Genomic DNA, 27,530 nt, shown 5'->3' on the forward strand with positions numbered 1-27,530 from the left:
GTAAAGTTTTGCAAACATTTAAGTGTCTAATCAGATACAAATTTCTACAAAAAAATAGAAATACATTTGTTATTCTGATACCTGATTCTGGATTTCAGGGAATCTCTATGTATGTGGTGTGATTTCTGAAAAAACAGACTAAATCTGAGGAATAGATTAGAATAGTAAAGTAAGTCTGCAATGCCCCCTAATGTTAGCTGGTAATATTACACCCACCCAGGAAAATGCTGTCTTTGATATAGTTTAAGTGTTAAAGTGAGCCTTTGCTATATGTATTAAAAGTTGAATAAAACATTTAAAAGGCAGATATCATCGCAAGTGTGTCTGTTCTTATAACAAACGTGATACAAGAGGCTGCAATGGCCTGCAAAGCAGAGAGTATACTTCGTATATTTAAAAACATGCATGATTTTCTGTGTGTGTCTGTATCAAAGAGTGTGTATAACCTCTGTAAATATTTAAATCCTATTATAATTGGTGGATTCAAATTAAGTATCTAAAATGTGCATGAACTAGAGATAAGCCCCTGCTATCTGTGCAGCCTCAGTGAGGACTTCCCCGGCCCGCTGTCTGTATCCCAGCGACAACTCCTTCGCCCTCCTCACTTCCTTAAGGTTCTCCTCCAGGTTCTCACTCAGCCTTCCTTGTTCCTGGTGTGTGGCTGCAGCCCCCTTCACTTGCTCTGCCATCTGATCCCTGCTACGTAGCAGCCAGCCAATCATCTCTTGCAGTGTGGTACACTTTGCGATGGTGGCTTTGGCGCTCTCAGAAATGCCCTTCACTTCATCCTGAGCCAACTGCAGATGTGGAGGCAGTGGTTGCTCCTCACTTTTGCCCACAGGAACCACATTGAGGGAGAAGTCGTAGCCCTTCAATTTAAGGGAGACCCTGTACGTGGCCTCTGGAAGTGGAGAGAGATGGAGATGGAAAAAGAGAAACAAAGGAAACAGAAAATACAGGCAGAGAGCTCCGAGTGTGTCACTCACCATGCTCGTCTCTGATCGCCCCCATACATGCGGCTAAAGCCAGGGTGTCATCGTGGTTACAGCCGTAGCTCTGACGCAGGTTGCTGATATGTCGCACCATTGCCTCATAGCGCTCGTGCTGTTCGTTGAAGGTCTCTGCCATGTCAGAAAACCTCTGGTCTAGCTCTAGCACACATGCTCGCCTCATCACCAGCCTGCCGATCCGCTTCACGGTCTGAGCATCTGGAGGGGAAAAAAAGAGTACAGACACACATAAAGACGCACAAAAAAGAACACATGTCGTTCAAATCCATCCATAATTTTATTCATTTTAAGTGTACAGTTCTGAGAGAAAGACATTTAGAGAGATTATGTACCACTGTGTGCTGGCCGGGTCTGCCTGGCTGATCCAACTCCATTCAGGTCAGGTGGTGTGGGGTGCAGGAGAGGCTGTCTCTGTAATAGAATAGCACAGTTTTCTTTACAGAAAATTATTTTCTTAATTGGCACTTTTCAGAAAGAGACATAAAGACTGATACATGAAAACTCAGTGCACCAACTCAGTGTTTATGTATCAAGCAAAAAACATATCTATATTTGTTATTTCAATCAAATTTTTCATTGTCCCACTTTACCCTATGCCTGTCATGGCTGTATGTGTTCCCTAATTTAACGGTTTAACATTGCAATTCACAGCAGATTCATGATTTATTTTGCTGTGCATTTAATTATGCTTTCTCCGCATAACAGATATGATAATATAGGCTATTTAATGACTTTCTAATCTGCCTACATTTTTCAAAACTATTATTGTTTGTTTGATGTTGATTGATTCTCCATGTAACATCCCCACCTATAAGCCTAGGTTTTGTAACAGCAATAACATTGTAAGTGGTAAAATTAATGAACATGGGATTGCACATTTAGCCTTGAGTAATCCTACATTAATTAAGGTGATTTAGGTCTATTAACAGACTTTTTTAGTGTTCCACATTTCGGACATGACTGTCCCACATTAGGAAATAAAGATTTGTCTGAGACAAATTGGCACTAAGAGTACTGATATGTCTGATATTTATTTATTTTTTAGTTTGATTAGGACACATCCTGGGGATTTACTGGGTTATGTATTGGCTTCGTATTGCAATATATTCCAGAAGAAGTCTGAAATGCAAAAAATGTCCCACTTTAGGCTAATTCACCCTACTTGTATACGTCGAATTTGACCAAAGTACAGTACTTGAGTAAATGTTTAGTTACATCCCACCACTGATCAGCAGTAATGGGCTCATACCATTCAGTAATCTCACTGGAGCAAAGCAGTGGTCAAGTTTCTCGTCGAATAGGACGCATTAACATTTACATAAAAGTTCATAAACACATACCTCATCGGTGGAGTTTTCACTTGAGGAGCAGCAGCAGCAGAGGAAACGGAGCATTTTCCCTGCAGCTCTCAATTCGTTATTCGGGTCAATTATTTCTGACAATGCATCTGATCTGTTGTCCGCACATTCCTGCACAGTCATGCGACTCTCTGAAAAAACCCTTTGTCTTCCTGGTTATGTTTTTCTGGATTACTGTAAAGATATGAACGTGACAGACTGACAGGTGCACCTACAGGTGAGCTGCAGCAGCGAGGTAAACAAAACTCAGCTGTTGCACATCATAGCTGTAATTCACTGGCTGTATATAAAATATGACATTTGCTATTTCCAAATGATACAATAAACTTTTTGTTTTGAATGCAAAAAAAATATTCACTAGAGATATACAAACTTTTTAAAAAAAAGGTAAATCAGTTCCGCAATCCTGCAATGTGTCACACGTGGTCGCCAGAGGGCGTAAGCGACAACAAAAGCAGAAACCGTAGAAGAAGAAAACCACAACCCGAGCTAAAGCTATCTTACATAAAACACACTACTCTAACCTGTTTTATCCCTGCTTTGACATGACAGAAAGGTCATGTTTATAGTTTTCTTAATGAGTTTATCTCTACGAGTGTTCAAGGAGAAGCAGCATTTAAACTGGAGGCTTTTTTAGTTCATAAAATCACAACAAAAGCTGCTGGAAGCTTTGCATTACAGCAAGTAGGTGAGCAACAACAAAGAGGTCTTCCTGCAGCTGCACACACACTGCTGGCATTATTAACCAGGCTGACATGGCGGGGGTGGCATCTCCAGAGAAGGCTGCAAGCACCAAGAAGAAAAGCGAGAGGAAGTGTGCCATCAAAGAGGAGTACAGACAGCTGTCTAGCATCATGGGAGTCATGAACAACCTGAGGAAACAGGTAAGAGGAAATACAAAAGAGGGTGTATGGAGGGCTTGACATGAGGCATTTACTGTGTGTGTGTGTGTGTGTTTTCTTCAGGATACTCTCTGTGATGTGACCCTGTTGGTTCAGGGGAAACACTTTCCTGCCCACAGAGTAGTGTTGGCTGCTGCCAGCCACTTCTTCAGCCTCATGTTCACCAGTAAGTATGGACACAAAATCACAGAACCATTGACATACTTTTAAAGGGGCTGTTTGTAAGAATCAGAAATTGGTTGTAATAGCGACACCTGTGGCCGTTAAGTCAACGAAAGTCAGTGTCCTGTTGCTCGTGCGAGCCCGTGTGCACGTGTTACCTGGATGTGAGCAAGCATCCGTCAAAACAGTGAGGTGACACACGTCAGCTAAAACCACAATATTACTCTATAATTCACCTGCTTGGCAGTAATGTTAGCTGACCAGACGAAGGTCTCTCCATGAATCACTGCTGATCCTAGTGTTGGCTTTTCCTGCTTCAGCCTCCCGACTGCGGTTGGAGGGAACAGGGGAGACACCGGCACCCGGTCGGTAACGAGACGACAACGTTTCTCGCTGTGGAGCCCCGTCACTTCACAAGACACGGGAAACCTCTGTTGGTCTGGAAGAGCTACAGCAGTTATTTCTGCACAAACGTCCACTCTACACTCACTAGACATTCTCAGAGCTACGAAGTCTTCTGCAGTGTGGAGTGTGCGCGCATGCACGTGTAGAGGTGGAGCGGGCTGAGCGAGTAACGAGCGCGGTGTGTGAGTGAAGGCAAGCAGGCAGGCAGAGGAGCAGAGTACAGCAGAGACTCTGGCCCTGGAGACCAAAGCTACGGTCTCCCCTGCGTCCTCCGACCGTGGCCAACACTGTTTTGCTATACGGGCTTCACTAGATATAACTTTGCGGTTTTGGTGCTTCCGTGTAGTTTGTGTTGGAGTCTGAGTCTGAACAGCGTAGCCACACGCGAGCGCGCGTGGGACACCGACCCGGATTGATTTATACGTGTAAGAAGTTACAAACAGATTTAACATTGAGCCCTGGTGGACCACACAGACACAAACACATTATTAATTATACAGTGCAAACTGTTGCCAAGCATGGCAGCAAAAATATTTTTTGCTGCCATGTATTGTTGGTAATATGTTTCTATTTCTATACCTCTCTCTTTCATCACCTCCAGCCAGAATGATGGAGTCGATGTCCCATGAGGTGGAGCTCAGGAGTGCCGAGCCGGAGATCATTGAGCTGTTGATTGAATTTATTTACACAGCTCGGTAAGAATCTTGTCTAAAAGTCGGGTGTGACATTTAAGAGTGCTAAACTTCACAGCAGATTAGACAATCCTCTTTTAACTTATGTTACATTCACCTAATTTAATCGGAAGCACCTCTTTAACGATTGTGTGTGTGTCAGGATTTCGGTGAACAGCAGTAACGTCCAGTCATTGCTGGATGCAGCCAACCAGTACCAGATTGAGCCTGTGAAGAAGATGTGTGTGGAGTTCCTCAAAGGACAAATTGATGCAACAAATTGCCTTGGTAAGAACAGAAATACAGTCAAGGTTGTATCATATCTCATTTGCTTTTACCTCACAATTTGTTGAGCCCTTTGATTCTTAGTTTATTGAGTCACCAGCATCAATTATTAAACTACTATTACTACTACGGGCCAAACAATTCCAGCTGAGTGAGTTTAACTGGTATTTGTGCCTGCTGTGTATAATCAAGGGCATTTTTGTTTATTTAAATATTACATTTTCCCACATGTTTGGGTCGGGCCTGCCACGTGTAACTCATTAAACTGACTGATCCTTGTCCTGTCCTCCTCCTGCAGGTATCTCCTCCCTGGCAGACTGTATGGACTGTCCCGAGCTGAAGGCAGCGGCAGAGGACTTCTTCGAGCTCCACTTCACTGAAGTCTACAAACTGGACGAGTTCCTGCAACTGGACGTCAAACAGCTCTCACACCTGCTGCACCACGACAAACTCACTGTCCGTGCTGAGGCCCAGGTACACATGTACACACTCTTTGAATAATGCTTAGTTTCTTTTTTGCTATCATTTTTAAGAATATGCTAAAGAAAAATATGCTAAATTGTGGGAAAATGATAAGTCCCTGACAATTTTTTTTGATGAAAAGTACTTTTCTCTCAACTTGGATTCTCACATAAATGGGGTGTCATCACATCAGGACAAAGTTGACTGATAGCTCTGGCTAAAAACAATACCTCCTATAACCTGTATGTTCCCTCATGTTTTGTTGTTACATTTGTGTTCAGATTTATGATGCGGCAGTGCGCTGGCTGAAGTACGACGTGTGCAACAGACAGCAGTACATGGTGGAGGTGTTGGGGTGCGTTCGCTTCCCTCTGGTCTCCAAAACCTTCCTCTCCAAGAGGGTGCAGGCTGAGCCCCTCATCCAGGACAACCCGCAGTGTCTCAAGATGGTCATCAGTGAGTAGGAGGAGCAACGCATACATTACACAGCAACCCATAAACCATCATTTGCATCCATCTCATGTTGTAGATTCAGATTCATGAGCAGGTTAAAACTGCTTTACTGCTGACCTGAGCACACACACAACAGATATAAAACAGCATGTGCTTTCGTACCAGGCGGGATGCGCTACCACCTGCTGTCCCTGGAGGATCGGGAGGATCTGGGAGAGAGCAGCCGACCGCGACGCAAGAAGCACGACTACCGCATCGCTCTGTTTGGAGGCTCCCAGCCTCAGTCCTGCCGCTACTTCAACCCCAAGGTACCAGGCTTACGTCAGTAACATGTTGTATAGATATATACTCTTGTTCAATATTAAAGTGGGAAATGTCAGAACTCCAATTTTGGGTTTTAGTTGAAAAGTCACATCAGATATTGCAAACATTATCTCTATAGGTTTGTATAGTACAGTCTATTGAAATCATAGCGTAAGTCCGGCTTTCCATGCAGGACTCCACCTGGACAGACATCCGCTGCCCCTTCGAGAAGCGCCGGGACGCCACAGCCATCTTCTGGGACAATGTGGTCTACATCCTGGGCGGCTCACAGCTCTTCCCCATCAAGCGCATGGACTGCTACAACGTCCTGAAGGACAGCTGGTACTCCAAGCTGGGTCCGCCCACGCCTCGCGACAGCCTGGCTGCCTGCGCCGCCAAGGGCAAGATCTACACGTCTGGGGGGTCGGAAGTGGGTGAGCACGGGGAGGTGGAAGGGGTGAACTTGGGACCTGGGATTGGGGAGGTTTGTGGGTTGGGGAGAGTGGACGTTGGTGATCCTTCATGTGGGAAAGAGAGGATTTAATCATGATGTTATGTACTGTACGTGTGTATCTCTGCAGGCAGCTCTGCCCTCGACCTTTTCGAATGCTACGACACAAGAACGGAGTCTTGGCAGGTGAAAACCAGCATGCTGCTGGCGCGCTGCAGCCACGGCTCAGTGGAGGCCAACGGGCTCATATACGTGTGTGGAGGCACGGTGGGCAACAATGTGTCCGGCAGGGTCCTCAACAACTGCGAGGTTTACGACCCCAACACTCAAAAGTGAGTCACACAAACATATACAGTGGTTGTACAACCCAAACGGTGATTTTTTTTTTCTGCCACTGGTTTGTTTAAAGTGTTTATGAATGGGACAATGAAAAGGAAGATGAGGGGAAACACTGTTGCTATGTACTGGCTGACAAAAGTAGGAAAGGCAAGAACTTTCTTTATTTACAAGTCTGTATATTCATATCAATGTTGTTTGGAGAAAACTGTGCATCCCCAAAATGTCTCAGAAAAGAGGATAAGTAGCCTTCTTTTTAGTTGTACAAGATTCATTTTTTATTTTATTGAATGGACTTTGAAAAGCTTTTATCGGACCAGGAGGTCGTGGAAATTTCTCCACAAAAGAGCATCGAGACATAAAGTACAAAACTAGATTTTTCATACCTGACAATAATCACATGCACACTGAAGTGGTAAATCGCATAATGTTTTGTTGCATTGCTACTGTTGTTATCTGTGTTCTCTGTTACACACTTCCTCAATCCCTTTTTCTTGTCCCTGTCTCCTTTCTGTCCTCAGATGGAGGGAGTTGTGTGGGATGAGAGAGTCCAGGAAGAACCACGGGCTGGTGGTGGTCAACAGCAGGATCTATGCTGTTGGAGGGCAGGGGGCTCTGGGTACAAAAGAATTGATATTATTATAATAGTAGTAATAATACTATTAAACTTAGCGGCTGTAGCATTGATGCGGTTTGCGTGTGTGTGTGTTTCTAGGTGGACTGGACTCGGTGGAGTACTACGACATTGCCAGTAACGAATGGCGTGCTGCTTCGGTGATGCCGTGGCGAGGTGTGACGGTGAAGTGCGCAGCGGTCGGTGAGGTCATCTATGTGCTGGCGGGGTTTCAAGGTGTGGGGCGGCTCGGACACGTCCTGGAGTACCACACTGATACTGACAGGTCAGTGGATTATCCTAAATATTACTAAAACAAAACTAATTGATTAATAGACATTGAATTCTGTCACTAATACTGGGAATTCTATAAACCCTGAATGTAAATACTGTATTTATTCCCACTTCATGCTGCCTCTGAATCAGTTCTCTTCTGTGCTCAGGTGGGTGACTTGCAGCAAGGTGCGAGCATTTCCCGTCACCAGCTGCCTGATCTGCGTGGTCGACACGTGTGGAGTAAACGAAGACGAAGACATGGACCTCATAGACTCGCAGTCGCACGCTGCAGCCCCTGCCGCTTCATCTGCCTCAACCTCATCAGCCACATAGGACAAGAGGAAAATGTCAGAGTATGTTAAGTTGTGATCGGCTCAGACACTGCGTTAGGGCTCCAGACGAGGCCCGACAGCTCCTACTAATGTGAATATTGACGTGTGTGTTTAGGCAGAGAACTGGTCATGTTGATTTTTTTTTGGTCCTTATTTTGTTGTTTCTGTCGCTTGTGAATTGCGTGCTGTTACAGAGTGTAGATATACTGCATTTATGAATAGTTGAAGCTTCGTTGTGTAAATATTTAATAAGAGTGCTTCTGTAACGCACTGTAACTTAAAACTGACTTTATAGAGAAGGAGTAAAAGCTAACTGAATGTGATGAAAAAAACATGTCAAGTTTGATTTCTATTTTTTTATCATAGAAAGTTGAATAAACCTGAGCACCAAATTCATGACTATGAAGGCCTCTGCGATAAAATACAATTTCATGAGTTACTCATTAAGATGACATTAGCTGCCATACAACTTTCTGCTAAATGGAGATAATACAACAAGACATTTACTGTTTAAATCTTGTGTTGAATAAAACTGTCAAGTGAAAACATGCCTTAATTACAGTGACATTACTTTAATAAAAGCACTCCTAAATCTGCTAAAATATGGCAAGAGTGTGCTTTGACAATACTGATCTGACATTCAGGTAGTGAGGAAGGTTAAATTAGTGCAACGCGGTTAGAAAGGCAGAAGCTCATTGGTAAAAAATTAAGACATGCAGTTCATCACCATTTGTATCATTCCCTGAGTGTGTTTGATAAAACACTGGAATGTCCTCCCTCATTTGGCCCCTAGCAGGTGCTTCATATCGATCAGTTCATTTTTCTCATCAATCATCATCAAACTCTTCGTCGCTCATCAGAAGAGAAAACCTGTTGTTTATCTCCCCAGTCCCTCTCCCCGCTCCCCTTCCTCCTCTCCCACCTCTCCCTCTCCCTCTCCTTCCCCGGCCTCCGCCTCTGCCTCTATTCCTCCCCCCTGCTGCCGAAGAGGAGGGATGGGTTTTGAAGCTGCAGTTCCTCACAGCGCCCAGCAGGGAGGAGTAGAGTTGTCCGGACAAGTGACCCCCGGCTAGGAGGGATTCAGCAGCTCCGCCTCCTTTCAAGTACTTGAGGAGGCCGTGCACCAAGGTACCACTGTACAACCTGAGAGAGGGAGGCAACCAAATTACATCAAAATATATTTTTTTGCACTTAACCATGGTGGTACCTGAAAATATTTTTAGATTTTCCCCGATAAAATGGAGGTGAATGGAATTTGAAAAGGTCTTTCGAGAAAAAAAACATTGAAAATTACATTTACAAAAATCCTTCAGCAATGTGCTCTTCTGGAAACAGTGTTTTTATTAATACTCTGATTTGTTTTCACATCATTTCAATGTTTTGAGCACCACAAACAAAATTCCATCAACCTTGTACTGGGATGGCAGCAGAAATCTCAAGAGACATCTCTAAGCCTCTGCAAATAAAACTAAACTAACTGCATGACCAGTTCCCACCAGGTGAGAAAAGTTTCTTGTAATTTGGATGAACGACCCTTTAATAGGTCTTATTGATAACATTTTTATGTACACTAATATTTTTCTAAATAGATTTTAGACGGAGCTTTTAGAAAGTTTGCCAATATGAAGTGCAGAAATCCTTTTTAAAATTTTGACGGGTCCAAAATAGGGATGTGACGGTGAGGAAATGTTCCCACTGGTTAATAAACTTGTGACAACACTGGTGTTACAGATTACACGGGACATTTTACAAGAAAAGATGACGGTCAATATCTGTAGCAGACACTTTCATTTTCAGTTTATAGCGTCCGTCGTCCGAGTATGTATTTATAACACGGCGCTGATGCGCGAAAATGAACTAAATGGGATTTATTTCTATAAAAAAAGCAAAACGACAGTGGGGGCAGTGGGCAAGTAATGTAATCAGTGTATGTCCGACCACCGTGTAACACCGGTAACAGACTACCGCGGCAAACCTAGTTCAAAATAAAAGTTTTGTTTATCTCTGTGGAAGATATCTGACGTTCGGATCCCACTTCTAACGAGGCTTGTGAGCCAATAGTATAACAACGTTGGTATCACGTGGCATCTCTGGGTCCTCAGCAATCAAGTTGCTAGTTAGTGTGGAAAAAACGGATAAATGGCTGAGATTGACAGTAAGTGCCTAGCAACCACTTGTTGTGAAGCGAATGCAATGGAACGGGGGAGGGAGAATGGGACATCTAGTGGCTGAATGTTATCAATAGGACCTTTAAGTGTATTGATTTGATTGTCATGGACGTGGTCTTGTTTAAGACAATTATTAAGCAAAAATGCCAAATGTGTCGCTTCCAGATTCTAAAATGTGAACATTTGCTACTTTTCGCTGTCATATGTGATTGTGTATTAAATGTCTGAACAGTCTAATAGACGGTTGGTCAGACAAAACAAGCAATTAGATGATGTCAACTTGGGTTTGTGAGATATTGTGATGGGCATTCTTCACAACTTTCTGACATTTTATAGACTAAACGATCAAAGAAAATAACCAGCAGATGATTCAATAAGGAAAATAGTCATTAGCTGCAGCTTTAGTTCTCATGGGCGGAAAATGCAAACGGTGTATTATCTCCCCGTTCCTTACCATGATAGGTGGGGTTCAGGCAGAGGCAGCAGCAATAGCTGATTGAGACACAGTGCACTCCACAGGCAGGCCTGCCATTGGCTGAAACCGTGAGCCACTCCGACATCCAAGCCCCGCCTCTCCCCTGGCCTCACACGCTGTCGATCCAGCCCTGTCAACACGTTGTGCTCCGCAGCCCAGTTTAGCTGTGGGACTAGGATGACGAACACAGCAGCAACAGGTTTTAAGATCATTAAGGACGTTTGCCTTTTTATTGAGATGCATGTTAGTGTTTGTAACCTTGTGGAACAATACGAAAGACACAACTGACCGGCATGTGGGTAGTGGGTAGCTCCGGGCCGGTTGTTCCAGGACAGCTCATCGTAAACCATGCCCAGCACCAAAGCCTGGAGCTGCTGCTGTGAGGGTGTTGGTGTGGCCTGTCGCAGCCAGAAGGCTGTCACTGCTACAGCCAGCCTCAGGTGGAGAGGAAGAGGAGCCAGGGCAGACTCTTTCGTACCCAAGACTTCTAACAGGACACCGAGACGAACTGCCACAGGAGCCTGGGTAAAATTATGGGACAACATTGGGAAAAGGTAATTAAAAAAACACATGAACAATTTCCTTTAAAAACTATAAATTCAACATATTTTATATTGTCATGTTTACCTGGCCGAGTGTATCTAGACGTAGGGGGTTTCTGAGCGGATGTGCCTCTACGTGGTTTTTCTTCAAGTTCAGATCCACACGGTCGTACTCCTCTACAAACATGGGGGCACTAGAGCCCTGAACTGTAGCTGCACCGGCTGCTTGTTCGATGCTAAATCCTACATTTACACCCTGCTGTGTGGGTAAAATCATGCCCCGACCTCGACCTCCACCTCCACCAACATGACCACCTCCCCGCCCCCTACCCCCTCGCACTCTCCCACCTCTCGTACCCTGGCTGATGTTTTCTTGTCCCCTCACATCCCGTGCTTGTACATCTTGGCCTCTCTGCAGTAATATCCCATATATAGCCTGGCGTATGGTGATGGCACTGCAGTGGCTGCTGGCTAGCTTGCTGTTCTCTACCTGTGGGATGAGCAGGACCCTGTGCATCACCAGAGCATCTACCACTAAAGGAGCCAACAGTCCCTGCGCTGCAGCCAGCGACAGGCACTCTGGCAGCCCAGAGGTCCGCCCTCCAGGGGCTGCCTGACCTCCAGAGAACCAGCGAGCCAGAGAGCTTTGAGGGGTGATGTGGTACTCCTGCATACCCGCCCATAGCTTTGAACTGAGCCCACCCTGCTGTCCTCTCTTGCCCCTAACGCCTCCACCTTCCTCCCCCATTAGCCTGCTCACTTCCTCCAGGGCCTCCGCCGGACTCGGAAAAGTGGACAGCCAGAGGAGGAAGCCCTCAATGCGGGAAGAGGGTGCCCTACCTTTACCCCTGCCACCTCCTCCTCTCCGTAATGCATTCACATCTAACAGACCTATCAGTGTTTCAGCATCTTTTGGAGTGCCATAGTCATTGCCAGCCAGGACGGCACATAAGGGTAGCAACTCCCGGTTCATGCCGCCAAACCAGCGACACAGCCCGTCGGTGGTGTAGCACCGAGCCGAGATGTAGCGGTGAGAGGCTTTACCGTTGAGGTTGGTCCACTGGAAATAATGGAGTGGCAGATAACCACCTAAGAAAACAAAGCACATATGTAAAACAACAGCACAGCATCAAGTGAGATCACCACCATTCATTACAAAGGTTGATTTAGATCCGTGTTAAAGTACAAAAATCCTGTCGCTACCCACACCTGGCAGGTCAAAGATATAAAAGTCGCTGTCATTGGTCAGAACTGGGCAGCTCCACTGGTGAGCCAAACATGCAATATCCCAGTCAGCCTCAGCTGCACACTGGAACAGCGGGACTCCTCTCTGGATGAGGACCTGAATGAAGACGTCTCTTGTGAGGATGGGGAGAACGGAGCCATTGCGGCCGTGGGAAAGACTGTCCGCATCCTTTATCTTGGACTGCAGACGCTGACGCAGAGTGGGGAACTTCTTGTCACTGGGGTCGATCCCTTATAGCCACAAACAAAAAAACAGAAATTAAAAGTGCTATTGATAATATTGATAACATTCACCCACAAGATGTCACATTCTCCCTCCCCCGTACTATTGCATTTACTTCAAGTCATTGACAGGCGCTTACCGTCAATCTCAGCATTTATCCGTTTTTTCCACACTAACTGACGACCCAGAGATACCACGTGATACCAACGTTGTTTTTACTATTGGCTCACAAGCCTTGTTAGAAGCGAGAACCAAACGTCTGATATCTTCCACAGAGAAAAACAAAACATTCATTTTGGACCCAACACAAATGTTTTAATAATTAATTCACAATCATAACCTTTTTTTTATCAGGAAAAGACATACTTTTATTCCGCACCTTTCTAAAGGCTCTGTGGATGTATTATTTTTCAAAAATATATTTGTCTACAAAAAAATGTTATCACTAAGACCTTTAAATGTTTGTGGGTGTTATAACTGCAGATAAACTTTTCCCATTTTTAAAGGGGACATATGAAAACTCACTTTTTCAGTGCTTGTGCTCATGCAGTTGTCTGTGAAATAAGACAACCCAGTCAGTTTTTTGTGAGCTGTCTAGATCAGAAAACATGTGATTCAACAAGCCATTCAGATTTGGCTCCCCTTCCTATGTCACATGCAGGCTCATTAGAAAATATCGCCCACAGCTTGAGAACTACCTTTGCAAAGGTGCACCATATTTTTCACGTTTGTGCAGAAATAAATTCTGCAGCTCCTCCAGACCAACAGAGGTTTCCCGTGTCTTGTGAAGTGACGGGGCTCCGCAGCGAGATACGTTATTGTCGCCGACCAGGTGCCGGTGTCTTTCCTGTTCCCTCCGGCCGCGGTCGGGAGGCTGAGGCAGGAAAAGCCAACACTAGGATCAGCATTGATTCATGGAGAGACCTTCGTCTGGTCTGCTAACATTACTGCCAAGCAGGTGAAATATACAGTGATATTGTGGTTTTAGCTGACGTGTGTCGCCTCACTGTGTTGAGCGATGCTCGTTCATGTCTATTTAGAGCGAGCACAAGCGCGAGCCCGAGGCTGACTTTCGTTGACTTAACGGCCACAGGTGTCGCTGCTAAGAAGCATTTCTGATTCTTACAAACAGTACCTTTTAAAGCAGGGGTCTCAAACTCGCGGCCCGCGGGCCAATTGCGGCCCGCAAGACGATATTTTGTGGCCCCCACCTTGATATGAAAGTTTAATGTTAGTGCGGCCCGCAAATTTTTTTTTTTTTTATAAAGTTTTTTTTGGGGGCATTTTTTCATTTTTATTGACAGGACAGTGGATAGAGTCTTGGAAAGGGGGGAGAGAGAGAGTGGATGCGGAAAGGGCCACAGGCCGGATTCGAACCCGAGCCGCCGCGGTCAGGACCAAGTCTTGTTACATGGGCGCCCGCTCTACCAACTGAGCTAACCAGGCGCCCTCGGCCCGCGAGTTTTATGTGAATGGCAGTTTGCCGTTGAAGGTCCCTTTGTTGCGCGAGCCCGAGCTGAACGAACCTACCAATCACAGTGGGGTATATGGCTCCCGGGGACGGGCAATCGGCCGGGCTTGATGCAAGCAGAGAAACATTTCACAACAACTGTGGCGGCGCCCGTGTAACATCGCATAAGCTTGATTAAAGCTTGATTTATACTTCTGCGTTGAATCGACGCCGTAGCCTGACGTGCACCTCTACAGAAATGTAACTACACGTCGCGGCGACGCAGACCGCAACAGCTGTGATTGGTCCAGTCTCTCAGCGATGCTGAGCGGCCAGGACCAAGTTCTACTTCTCTCTGCCTCCATCTTTTCAATGTTTGTTCACACAAATCCACTCAGATATATTTTCTCTTTTCGGCGTTGCAGTAATGTCAGTAAAAGTTCTGTGGTTCAACAGTTATTAGCTCCAACTCCCTCAGTTTCTGTTTGTAGTACAAGAAGAAGAAGGAAACTCATAGAGACGCCGCCGCCAACTAGCGGTTTGGTGGTGTAATTGCAGAGCAACACAAACACAGCAGGCACAACTTTATTGCGGAGTGACACCAAGTGGAATGAATATATATCTTGTCACACAGCCCCAATCATGTCTTTTTCAAAGCCTGCAGTGAAGAGAAAGGTTGGTGACGAGCACAGACAATTTCAGGAAAAGTGGGAGACGCAATAGAGGCCATGTTCAGAAGAACCGTTCATGTTCTTCAATGTTCCATTAATGTTCAGGACAGTTCATGTTCAGAAGAACCCATTCAAGTTAAAGAACTGTTAATAATGACGTTTGAGAAGATTTTTTTTTTTTTTAACAAAGCTTTTTTTGTGGAATACCTGATGCGGCCCAGCCTCACCCAGACTCTGCCTCCAGCGGCCCCCAGGTAAATTGAGTTTGAGACCACTGTTTTAAAGCAAGTAAACATGTTCTGGTAGAAACCTAAAATAAAAATTTGACCCTGAAAATGAGCATATGTCCCCTTTAACAAAATGTGAGCAAACTGTTTTTGGTCAATCCAATCCATTCATCAAAAGAACTGTCTACATTAATCAAAACATCTGACTTTATGCTATCATTTAAATGTGTAAGTAATCATACATGCTTGGAAAATCATATTTAAAAAAAGTTATCTGAAATAAAAGGAGCTGGAATTCAATAGCATCCTTACCTCCATCCAGGAGCACATATGGCTGGATGTTGCAGGCTGATAGAGCAGAGAGGAACTGGTTGAGCAGGCAAGCGAAAGCATCATAGTCTCCTCCATGCTGCTGGTCCAAACCGTGGTTAAAGTAGAGGCGGAAGTACAGACTGCAGCCATCAATAACCAGGCGGCTGTCTCTGAACTTCACATCTTGGAGGAAGTTTCTGTTCCCCTCCACATACGTGGTCAGACCCTGGACACCCATAGGACCTCACGGCGTAGGAAACACATGAGTTATCCTCCTCACTGCTGGTGCTTCAGTGCCGCGCAGAGTAGTTTGGACACTGCCCTGGCTGGTCTGAGGGTGTGTGTGGAGACCAATGTGACGTCACTTCTGTTTACAAGTCTTGCAGGGGTTATTTCCTGTTACACTTCGAAATAAAAGTCCTGATTTGTAAACAAAAGGCGTGTATTCAGCATTAAAAAACACTTTAAACGTATACTACTGAATCTAAACCCGCACGCAATTAAATAATAAAACACTTTAAAAATGAAAAAAACTGTTGTAAAAAAAATAAAAAATAGAAAAAGACTGCCAAACTGCAACAAATCACGCTGCGTCTCGCGAGAGAACGCGATAACTCAAGAGCTAGTTAACAATGTGACGTCACTTCTGTTTACAAGTCTTGCAGGGTCATTTTCCTGTTACACTTCAAAATAAAAGTTCTGGTTTGTAAACAAAGGCGTGTATTCTGCATAAAAAACACATTAAACGTTTACTACTGAATCTAAACCCCACGCAATTAAATAATAAAGCACTTGTAACGTTGTAAAAAAAATTAAAAATACAGTACTTGCTGTTATTAACCAATGTGACGTCACTTTCTGTTTACATGTCTTGCAGGGTCATTTCTTGTTACACTTCAAAATAAAAGTCCTAGTTTGTAACAAAGGCGTGTATTCTGCATAAAAAAACACTTTATTGTATTTTAAACGTATACTACTGAATCAAACCCCACGCAATTAAATAATAAAACACTTTAAAAATGAAAAAAACGTTGTAAAAAAATAAAAAATTTAAAAAAACTGTCAAACTGCGACAAATCACGCTTCGTCTCGCGAGAGAACACGAGAACTCAAAAGCTAGCGAGAAGAAGCGCTAGCCCAGTGTTGTTCTCCTGTTTGAGATCAATCTCGTTTTTTATTATTAATGGGCCACAATGTCCGGAGGAACAAACCTCGGCATGCCTGGGACAAGCCAACCCAGCTCCGGAACATCCTTACATCGGAGAAAAGACGGCAGTCCGTCCGATAGGTTCTGGGAGAGTCCGGAGACTTCAGCCCAGCTAGAGGTGCTGCGACTGTGGGTCGGGAAGCACTACAAGAAGGTAGCAGCTAGCTGCAAACATCATGCTGCAGAGCATTACGTTGATCTGTGTGATGAAGCCAATGAGTGCTGTTGTCTAATGTTATTTAAAAATAATACATGCAAAGTGCAAATGTAGCCAAATCCTAGAGGTTAATCTGTAGTAAATACAACAGTTAAATAAGGCTAGATGCAGGGGTCAGCAAGCTTTACTATCTAAAGACACATTTTAGGCAAAAGATAAATTAACAAATAATCTGTCTGGAGCTGCAAAACATTTGATCATTGTGATGAAGGTAACACAGTTTATAGTCTAAGTATATAGTATATAAGTCTAATGCAGTGAGGGCCAAAGAGCAAATGTACTACAGAGTATTAGGGCCACATTGAGGAAAAAAAGTCATAATATTACTAGAAAAAAGTTGTAATATTACGAGAATAAAGTCATAATATTACGAGAAAAAAGTTGTAATATTACGAGAATAAAGTCATAATTTTAATAGAATAAATTCATAATATTACGAGAATAAAGTCATAATATTACGAGAATAAAGTCATAATTTTACCAGAATAAAGTCATAATATTACGAGAATAAAGTCATAATTTTAATAGAATAAATTCATAATATTACGAGAATAAAGTCATAATTTTACCAGAATAAAGTCATAACTTTACGAGAAAAAAAGTTGTAATATTACGAGAATAATGTCATAACTTTACGAGAATAAAGTCATAATATAACGAGAATAAAGTCATAATTTTACGAGAATAAAGTCATAATTTTACGAGAATAATGTCATAACTTTACGAGAATAAAGTCATAATTTTACAAGAATAAAGTCATAATATTACGAAAATAAAGTCATTATTTTACGAGAATAAAATCATAATTTTACGAGAATAAAGTCATAACTTTACGAGAAAAAAAATAACCTGTAAAATTACTACTTTATAATATTATGACTTTATTCTAATAATATTTCAACTTTTTTCTCGTAAACATTTGACTTTATTATCATAATATTATGTATTTTTTCTTGTACACCTATGACTTCATTCTTGAAATATTATGACTTTATTCTTGAAATATTATGACTTCATTCTTGAAATATTATGACTTTATTCTTGAAATATTATGACTTTATTCTCGTAATACTATGACTTTATTCTTGTAATATTATGACTTTTTTCTCAAAATCTCAGATTTATTTTCTTTTCCTCAATGTGGCCCTAATACTCAGTCGTACCGTTGTACATTAGACCTACAACAATGATAAATAGAAATGAAAATGTAAACAAAAAACAGTTATTCATTCCATTTTTATAAATCCACAGGGAGCCACTAGAGAGGAGCTAAAGAGCTGCATGTGGCTCCGGAGCCGCAGGTTGCTGACCCCTGGTCTAGACTATCGGTTAAATACAGTGGGGCTGTAGGTTGCATCAAAGCACGATGATGAAGCATTGTCCTCTTCGTAAAACTGTAAAAATCTGTGTGTCTGTGTGTCTGTTAGTATGTGCTGGTGGATGCTCCATCGTGTCAGGCTCTGGCTGCAGTGACCCTGCAGCTTCTCCAGTTCCAAGAGGATGCCTTTGGCAGACAAGCTACCAGTCCTGCTCTCACCAAACTGCCTGTGAGTCCTTCTCTCGCTGTCTCCAAAGTCTCCCATCTTTTATGCTTTATGTTTATGTTTATGTTTATTTATTTTGCACAATTTCAGACTATACAACATAACAAAAGAATAAATGAATAATATAAAGTGCAGGAAGAGTTAAAAAAAACCTACTGGGCTTATCTGAAGCCTCCACCTAGAGACAAGATTAATATAAAGAAATAATATAATATATATAATGTATATAATGTTGATGTAGTGTTGTGTTTTTACAGGGGTTGAGATCACTATATAATTGTATGACAATATATAATGAAATCATATATTTAGATATATTTATCTTTTATATACTACTGGGTAGATTAATAGTAGGGATGCACCGATATTGTGCCGATACTGACTTAAATAGCTGGATCGGGTACCGGGTGACAATGGGACCGATCTATTCAATTCAATTCAATATGTAAATACTATATACATCATATACTGGCATTTTAATTCCTGTTTACATTTTGACCAAATTGTTGCTGCATTATAACATGTTTATAGTTGAATTGTAATTGCTGTTCATTTTTAAAATAATTTACCAAGTTGCTGGTGTACAATTTATTAATTTTATAATAAAGAACAATTTAGTAAATTTATATCTATGTAAATATTTGTTATATTTTGTTTTACAAAGTTAGGAAAGTAATGTTTAAGTCAGGCCTGATGTTGCCTTCCACTTAAAAGAATGATCCCAGTCACTTGCACACATTGAGGCATACAGCTTATTAATTAAACACGGGTATCGGATCAGGACTCGGTATCGGCTGATACCCAAAGCCCAGGTATCGCTATCGGAATCAGGACTAAAAAACTCAGAGCGGTGCATCGCTAATTTGTAGAACAGTACTGCATCATATCATAAAAGCACATATGTTATTTTATGTAAAAATGAACTAGTAGATAAAGTGTCAAATAAATGTAGTGGCGTAAAAAGTACAATATTTTCCTCTGAGATGAAGTAGAGTAGAGGTATAAAGTACCATCAAATGGAAATACTCAAGTAAAGTACAAGTACCACAAAATTGTACTTAATTACAGTGTTGGAGTAAATATACTTAGTTACTTTCCACCACTGTATATTTGTTTGATGACAATATTAATACAGTATTGCAGTCATACTGTTTTTTTTCTATTTGTTATTTACTTTCTGGAGCTAGGCACGACGAATTTCATTATACTGTGTATGATTGTGTATTAATTTGTATTAAAATGTATTAATTTCAGTCTTGAGAGTTGACACATAATTAGAATAACAGAGGATAAAAACACAATAAATCTCAAAGCTTCTTTCAATTGTGGTCCCCATTAGAAATGGGAAAGAGTAAGGTGACATCAAAATCTGGCAAGATTAGGTTATAAAACATGCAAAACAAAACTGATGATTTTACAATTTCTCTGCAGGCACAATGCTTCCTGGACCTGCGGCCAGGGGGTGGACTCTGCCACATTCTTGGCACTGCCTACAAGTTCAAGGCTGAGCAAGGCTGGTGAGTTGCATGCCTCTTACGCCTTTGCTTTTTCAACATTAGTGTCCATCATGTGAAATCTCTTCCCTTCCCTCTTTTTTACAGGCGGAGGTTTGACTTGCAGAATCCATCAAGAACTGAGAGGAATGTTGAGATGTTTGGTGCTATTGAAAGAGCACTGATCCAGGTGACATAGACACACATATAAATACACACACACACACACACACATCAGCCCACCAGGGACACACCACTGATGAACTACTTGTGTTTTGTGCGTCTACAGAACAACTGCATGTCACTGCCTGTGGTATATGTGGACCCTACACTGGATCAGGAGCTGGCTAGCAGACTGACGGATATTATCACCAAACACCAGGTAAAGTGCTGCAGAGGAGAGTTAAAGATGAGCAGACAGAATGTTAGACGGACTGATGAAGGAGAAAATGTCCCTGTCAATGACAGAGCTAGCTGACTATGAAGTAGTGAGAATATGAAAGTCAGTATAGCTCTGATAATGTAGTTCAATATCAGTGCTACAGGGTCACAGTTTGTCCTTCTACAGGGTTCACTCACAGAGGACCGAACGCTCGCCAGTCACCACATCTACCCCTCACCTGCTTCTACAGAGGAAGGTCAGTTACAGTTTGTGCATGTATGTGTTTGTTATCTTTTTAAATCCCTGGTACGTATTTAACTTGATCCATTTTTTTTAACTAAACATCTATTTTCAGATGAATGGATGCGTCCTGTCATGCGGAAAGACAAACATGTCTTGGTACACTGGGGCATGCACCCTGACAGGTAATGCACAATCACACACACACAGATGCTCGTACTTAAACACAAATACTTACCTGTTGTGTCAATTGCCTCTTTTCTACAGTTATGACAGTTGGCTGTCCTCAAGTGATGTTGAAGTAGAGGTCGAAGAGCCACCACATTCAGAGAAGCCGTGGCGGGTCAGTACAGCAGCACACCTACAAAAAAACATGATGATTTACAACTCTATATATATTTAGTTACGTACTGCAGTTTCCTGCTACATTTACTATATCAAGCTCTACATCAATATTTTACACTTCAGAGTGAGATTACATTGAGTTATTGTCAGAACATTTCTTTTTTGGCTCAAGGTAGCCTGTTAGGAGTCAGCTTACAGAGCAGTGTTTTTCTTCACTTGGCTCACAGTTAGTGAGAGTATGGTAGTCAGCAGGGACACAGTCTAAAAACAGGAACCAGACACTATATATATAAATAATGGAGGCTTTTATATGATATCATCTTGACAGGTAAAGCCTATTGTTTTATCTGCCACAGTCAATTTTACTGGCATTTGTTGATATGATCTGGTGTGTGTTCATTTGGGACACTGCCGGCGCTGATATACACCAGCATGCACCATATTAATACTCACTGTGTGGTTTATGTGTGCCCCAGGTCCATGCTGGCTGGGTTCAGGACACAGATGTTTTCAATGAGTGGATGAACGAAGAAGACTACTGTGTGGATGAGAGGAATGTGCCAATCATTCTCCGCCGGCGTATTCACCTCAGAGACGACCAGGTGTGTGAGAAGCTGTAGGCGGTCTAAAAGGAAATGGTGTTCTCAATTATTAATACACAGATTTTTACATTTTTACTGGTGGAAAATGGAGGCAACCAGGAGACTTTCATGTTCAAAAACGTTAAGAGTCTTGACCTCTGATGAACTCTGACTTTCTTAGTTTTTCTCGCCATCTACCCCTTTCCTCTGTTGCAGGACTCCAAGGTCACCCCCTCCAAAAAGAGAAGACGCTCCCCGTCTCCTCCCTCCTCTGAAGGCAGGAAGAAAGGAAAGAAGGGGTAAGAAACAAGTGTTAACCAAACAGGAGGGCATACTTTTTGTTTGGCGTTTCAGGGTGAGGTCTCAGCATTGATTGTGTGTCTGTGTGCACAGGAGAAGGCGTGGGCCACAGGAGGAAGAGCCAGAAGAAGACTTGACCAAAGACATGGAGGACCCTACCCCTGTTCCCAACATGGAGGAGGTTATACTACCCAAGAATGGTAAAACAATAACAACAACAAAACTGAATAGGAAATTAAAGGAAATAAAAGTATTCCTTAAAGTAACATCTCTGGCTCTAAACCACTTTCTTATGTTCTCGTAGTCAACCTGAAGAAGGACAGTGAGAATACTCCTGTCAAAGGAGGGACCATGGCTGACCTGGGTAGGTTAAGTGTTATAGCTAATGTTTGAGGAGAAGTGTAGCATGTGTAAAAGTTTTAAAACGTTAAAAATAATGAAATACGGTTGTTTTTTTTGTTTGTGTGAATGCACCTTGAGTTTTCACCCTTCCTCCACTTTTCCTTTTTCAGATGAACTGGAGGATGATTTCCCAGGAAGGGTAAATATGATGTCATTTGTTTTTCAATGCAGGAGGGCTGGGTAGTCTGTAGCAGTTATTACTGTCTTTGTTTCAGTGATGTAAAAGTGTTATTAAATGTTCTCTGTGTGTGTCTAGGATGATGAGGAGAGGGAAATACCTCGCCTGTCAGAGGGAGAGGACAGCATCACAGAACAAACCCATCACATCATAGTACCAAGCTACACATCTTGGTTCAATTACAACAGGTAAGTAATTACACACACACACAAACTTAGCTACATTCCCAACTTTATAACCTAACCCCTAAAAACCTTTCTGTGCACATATTCCAGCATTCACTCGATAGAGAAACGTGCATTGCCGGAATTCTTCAATGGAAAGAACAAGTCCAAATCTCCAGAAATGTGAGTACTGCAGACTTTACTATTCAAGTCTTACCAGGTGATGGAGATGACGTCACTAAAAAAAACATGGTCTTTCCCGTGCACTTCAGCTACCTGGCATACCGCAACTTCATGATCGACACGTACCGGCTCAACCCCCAGGAATACCTCAGCTCAACGTCCTGCAGACGCAACCTCACTGGAGACGTGTGTGCTGTCATGAGGTATAACTTTGTGTGTGTGTGGGTGTTTGCTACCATGCATTGTCTGCTGCATCTGCTAAATTGAGTGTGGTGTGTGGGTGTTGTGAAATGTGAATGTGTTAACGAATTGAATCTGTTAATGTTGGGAAGGAACACGCGGTATGTGGTGTCTGAAAAGCAGCTTTTATTTTTAATTGCAACATGGCGTATGCTGATTTTGTCAGTGTATATGTGGGGGACGTTTTACAGCTGCAACGCAGTAAATGTATTCTTTGTGTCCAGGGTTCATGCGTTTTTGGAGCAGTGGGGTTTGATTAACTACCAGGTGGATGCAGAGAGCAGACCGCTCCCCATGGGACCCCCACCCACCCCTCATTTCAACGTACTGGCCGACACACCGACCGGGCTGGCCCCCCTACAACACAAACCCCTGCAGGTAAAAAACACACAGAGCACACAACAACAACAGCTCTACACAGATGTGTTTAAAATGCACATTTGAATCATGTGAAATGCCTCCGAATAAACTCCGCCGCCCGCTCTCGCTCTTGCAGGTGTCCGCTTCGCAGCACATGTTGTATTTCCCAGAAAAGAGCAGAGACAAGCCCTCAGACTGCCAGAACTTTGGTCTGCGCTCCGACATCTACACCAAGAAACACCCTAAGGTCTCACACAATCTTTCTTTTAAAATCCCAATAGTTTTAATCTTGTCTCATACACTAACCTTTCTGTAATTAAGTGTTAAGTCATTATTCTAACATTACTCTTATGACATCTGCCTCAGACTAAAGGAACGAGTGCAGGAAGGGAATGGACAGAGCAAGAGACGCTCCTGCTATTAGAGGTAAGACAATCATTTATGTTTTGGGCTTTCTATCATAGATCTTACATGACTAATTTCCTTCCTAAAATGGAAACCCAAAGTGTTCGCAACTTGTTCTCACACTGTCACGCTCCTCTTTGTCTCTCTCCGATGTCTCTCTCAGGCCTTAGAGGTCTACAGAGACGACTGGAACAAAGTATCCGAGCATGTGGGCTCCAGGACGCAAGACGAGTGTATCCTCCACTTCCTTCGTCTGCCAATAGAAGACCCTTACTTAGAGGACTCCTCGGCCTCCCTCGGCCCGCTGGCGTACCAGCCTGTGCCTTTCAGCCAATCAGAAAATCCCGTCATGAGCACCGTGGCCTTCCTGGCATCCGTGGTGGACCCGCGGGTGGCTTCATCCGCAGCCAAGGCTGCACTAGGTGAGAGAGCAGAGGGTGGAGGGTTGATTTAAGTGTAGGCTACATCAGTGGTTCCCAAAGTTCTGCACGTCAAGGACCCCAAACTGACACAATTAGACCACGGACCCCCCATTTGATAAGATTTTGGCCCAGGGTTGTTAGGGTTTTTGCTTTTAGATGTTTTATTACAGAAAGCGTGATACCCATGACCAACATAGTTATACAGAGAACTTTATTAAAACCGAAGGAAATTCTTCTGCCAGAGATAGCTCAAAAATTACAACAACAAAAGAATAAAAAAACTCAACAGAGTACATACTATAAAGTGTATAAGAAGTAAGGCAGTACAGCGAGCCGGTCATTGTTGTGAAATAAACCTTGAATGGTCCTCCGGAGTCCGAGATCAGAACTGCGTCCATAGCAACGGTCTGTTATAAAGAAATAACAGACTGTAGAGTGCCGTGATTGACCAATCAGAATAGAGTATTCAACAAAGCTGTGTAATAAGTCATATTAACACCAGTGCCTAATAGAATAACAATGGCAGTAAGATACATTTAGTAAAATAAGCACAAACAAAAATAGATGTGTAATAATGCGTGTGATATTGAGAGAGTAATATTGGAAATGATATTGAAAAAGTAATAAAAAGTTATATTGCACATGGCTTTCTGTCATTGTGTTACTTATAGATGGAATTATAGTGAAAATAAATTATTCTCCTTTTTGCTGGGGACCCCCTGGAACCCCCTCAAGGACCCCACTTTGAAAACCACTGGTCTACATTATGGTATGGTTGTGAGATGCTGTACTGTAAGTTCAGTATGTGTGTACTGATTCTATATGTTTGTCTTCAGAGGAGTTTTCCAAAGTGCAGGAGTCGGTGGATAAGGTCTCTGAAACGTCCAACCAGCCCGACAAAACAGGTAACACTGTAATATACTGTATATATATACAAGCAGATAATCACACACAAATTCATCTATATCTCTATGCTATCTATATGCCATCTCTTATTCTGTCTTTCAGAGTCGATGGATGCAGAGAAAATTGAAACAAACTCCACCTCCCATCAGGTGAAACAGCAATAAGAGCTTAGAGAGAGTTTTACTGTATCTGCTGGTGGTTTTTGTAGCTTACCTTGAGTGTTGGTACATTTTCAGGTCTCTTTAAGGGCAGATGTACTCAAGGTGGAACCCAGTGGGGCCAAGGTGGAACCCAGTGGGGCCAAGGTGGAACCCAGTGGGGCCAAAGTGGAGGGAGAACTAGTGAAAAGAGAAAATGCTGAAAATATGCTTGCAGAGGAGAGAGACGGTATGCAAATATGTACAGAATTATATATGTATTTACTGTGTAAATATCTGTCTGTATTAAGGATAATTCTCTCTCTGGTCCAGGAAGGGGAGATGACGACGAGAGCGTAGGGCGGGGAGATGTGGATGAGGCGAGAGTGATGGAGCAGGATCTGGTGGAGGGCAGCGTTGCCACGGCAGCAGCAGCTGCTCTGGCCTCAGCTGCCACAAAGGCCAAGGTAAAGCCCGCCCCTTGCACTTCAAAACGGACCAATCACAGGGACGTAAAGTGAAGAAATGGTTGTCATGTTAAATAGAGGTTGTTTTTTTTTCCAGTTGTGTCATAGCAACCAAGACAGGCACCATCTTGGAGATCACTTTAAGACCTGGCTTTGCACCTATAATTGATTATATGTAGAATATACCGTATATCTGACAGATTAGAGACTGGGATTATCTCAAAAGGTCGTTTTAATGCCATTTTACCAATTCAAATAAATGGTAAACAATTAAAATTGGATTTGATTCCAAATTTGTGGTTCATTGTAACCCAGTGAGGTGTTGTGTCTTGCCCAGTCTCTCTATGAGTTAGATCAGTAACCGTCCCACCCCTTGTTGCTGATGATTTATTTGGTAGTTTTCTTTCATTCAGCCTCCTAATTTATTTTTCTCTCTCTCTCCTTGCCACGCTCCGTCACACCCAATTTATTCTCCTCTCCTCTCCCCTCTTATCTCCTCTCTTCTTCCTCAGTGTTTTCCCTCTTTTCATCTTTACCTCCGCTACCTTTTTCCATTCCCTTCCTTTCAACTGTCACGTGCACTTACCACCCAGTTCCTTACCCATTTATGGTGTTTTGTTTTCTTCTAACTTTCATCTTTGCCTCGTGTGTTTGCAGCACTTGGCGGCAGTAGAGGAGAGGAAGGTCAAGTCTCTGGTGGCTCTGCTGGTGGAGACCCAGATGAAGAAGCTGGAGATCAAACTGAGGCACTTTGAGGAGCTAGAGACCATCATGGACCGTGAGAAGGAGGCTGTGAGTGAACACAAATATCTGCTATAAAAACCAGAAGCTCTAATGCCCTAATTTCTCACATCTGTTAGTTATCTTGTTTGTATCCAGAAGCAACATGTCTCGAAACATATCATTAATACTTTGTGTGTGTATATGTGTGTGTATCACGCAGCTGGAGCAGCAGCGGCAGCAGCTCCTGTCGGAGAGGCAGTCGTTCCACACTGAGCAGCTGAAACAGGCAGAGATGAAGGTTCGCCAGCAGAGGGAGCAGCCGGGATACACAATGCAGCATTCAGGTCTGACCACACACACACATCAAACACCCTCTAAGAGAAAGGTTAACCCTCTTAAGACACATTAAAACCAATCTAGTGTAATTTCATATCTGTTAAATCATTGTTTGCTCCTACGCTTTAGCCCTGCCTCCTCCTTCAGGCCAGTCCATGCCCAACCGGATGATGCCTGGTGGGGGAAACGCCCAGGCGATGGCCCCTCGACACCCTGGAGCTCCCAATGGCATGTGTGAGTATTGTTCTCTGGTTTTGTGCTGTTTTTAAACATGGTCTGATTCTGTGGGTGTGATGACACCAACTCCTTCTGTTACCGTCTCAGACCCGTCCTCGCAGCCTGATGGGATAGCACCAGCTCAGCCGGGTCCTCCAGCGTCCAGTCACAGCTGAACTGACCAGAAAACAAGACACACACACACACACCAGTCCTTCTTCACACACACTCACATAAAAATGTAACAGCAATGTTCAGGAACAACTGCTAAGAAATCCAACTGTGTAACTGTTCAGTACTAGTCACATGTTTATAGACACACAAGCACATAGACGCAGTTAATGTGTAATTTGGTCAACGGCTCGGGCCGTCTTATATCTGTGAAATATTTGTGCTCTGACGTCAGAGTTGAGGAATCTGAAGATTGAACTCGACTCATTAAAGTTGTTTTACATGAAACTAAATTCATCTTTTGTTGTAGTCCAACTTGTTTCTCTGTGTGTGTGTGTGTGTGTGTGTGTGTGTGTACTTGTACATCTATCTTTGTGAGGACCAATATGAGTTTAAGACTTGGGGATTGAGGACACTTTGGGCCGGTCCTGGCTTCGGGTAAGACTTTCTAAGGACTGTTTGAGGGTTCAGACTTTTAAGGTTGAGGTTGAAATTAGGTTTAGGTTAGGGTTAGGCATTTAGTTGTAGTGGTGTTGGTTAGGGTAAGGGGCTCGGGAATGCATTATGTCAATGAGGGTC

The 27,530-nt window shown here is 43.0% G+C and overlaps 4 protein-coding genes across 4 annotated transcripts; 2 read left to right on the forward strand and 2 right to left on the reverse strand.

Annotated features, from left to right (window-relative positions):
* Position 1: 1 nt before the first annotated feature.
* Positions 2-2,491, reverse strand: LOC141754021 (uncharacterized). The gene is made up of 4 exons (XM_074612772.1): positions 2,351-2,491; positions 1,343-1,421; positions 987-1,208; positions 2-901 (listed from the first exon to the last, which is right to left on the reverse strand). Exons 1-4 carry the CDS (start codon positions 2,489-2,491, stop codon positions 513-515), a joined length of 831 nt encoding a protein of 276 aa, XP_074468873.1. The 3' UTR covers positions 2-512.
* A 465-nt stretch (positions 2,492-2,956) lies between these two features.
* On the forward strand, positions 2,957-8,565 carry klhl7 (kelch-like family member 7). Its single transcript, XM_074612762.1, has 12 exons — positions 2,957-3,252; positions 3,334-3,436; positions 4,439-4,532; positions 4,672-4,796; positions 5,092-5,267; positions 5,537-5,711; positions 5,874-6,016; positions 6,205-6,445; positions 6,593-6,794; positions 7,320-7,417; positions 7,514-7,697; positions 7,855-8,565. Exons 1-12 carry the CDS (start codon positions 3,124-3,126, stop codon positions 8,018-8,020), a joined length of 1,836 nt encoding a protein of 611 aa, XP_074468863.1. The 5' UTR covers positions 2,957-3,123; the 3' UTR covers positions 8,021-8,565.
* On the reverse strand, positions 7,049-15,705 carry aste1b (asteroid homolog 1b). Its single transcript, XM_074612757.1, has 6 exons — positions 15,333-15,705; positions 12,414-12,680; positions 11,290-12,293; positions 10,952-11,183; positions 10,642-10,834; positions 7,049-9,162 (listed from the first exon to the last, which is right to left on the reverse strand). The coding sequence occupies exons 1-6, from the start codon at positions 15,568-15,570 to the stop codon at positions 8,847-8,849; spliced, it is 2,250 nt and encodes a 749-aa protein (XP_074468858.1). The 5' UTR covers positions 15,571-15,705; the 3' UTR covers positions 7,049-8,846.
* A 716-nt stretch (positions 15,706-16,421) lies between these two features.
* Positions 16,422-27,239, forward strand: smarcc1b (SWI/SNF related BAF chromatin remodeling complex subunit C1b). Its single transcript, XM_074612753.1, has 29 exons — positions 16,422-16,693; positions 18,184-18,303; positions 19,732-19,817; positions 19,902-19,983; positions 20,083-20,175; positions 20,362-20,431; positions 20,531-20,600; positions 20,683-20,758; positions 21,237-21,362; positions 21,558-21,640; positions 21,735-21,841; positions 21,946-22,005; positions 22,154-22,182; positions 22,300-22,409; positions 22,497-22,568; positions 22,658-22,771; positions 23,033-23,186; positions 23,305-23,415; positions 23,535-23,594; positions 23,737-23,995; positions 24,832-24,900; positions 25,004-25,050; positions 25,138-25,164; positions 25,207-25,288; positions 25,372-25,505; positions 26,163-26,297; positions 26,449-26,572; positions 26,694-26,798; positions 26,889-27,239. The coding sequence occupies exons 1-29, from the start codon at positions 16,526-16,528 to the stop codon at positions 26,954-26,956; spliced, it is 2,841 nt and encodes a 946-aa protein (XP_074468854.1). The 5' UTR covers positions 16,422-16,525; the 3' UTR covers positions 26,957-27,239.
* The last annotated feature ends 291 nt before the right edge of the window (positions 27,240-27,530 follow it).

This window comes from Sebastes fasciatus, chromosome 17, assembly GCF_043250625.1.
Source record: "Sebastes fasciatus isolate fSebFas1 chromosome 17, fSebFas1.pri, whole genome shotgun sequence".
NCBI classification, from domain to species: domain Eukaryota; kingdom Metazoa; phylum Chordata; class Actinopteri; order Perciformes; family Sebastidae; genus Sebastes; species Sebastes fasciatus.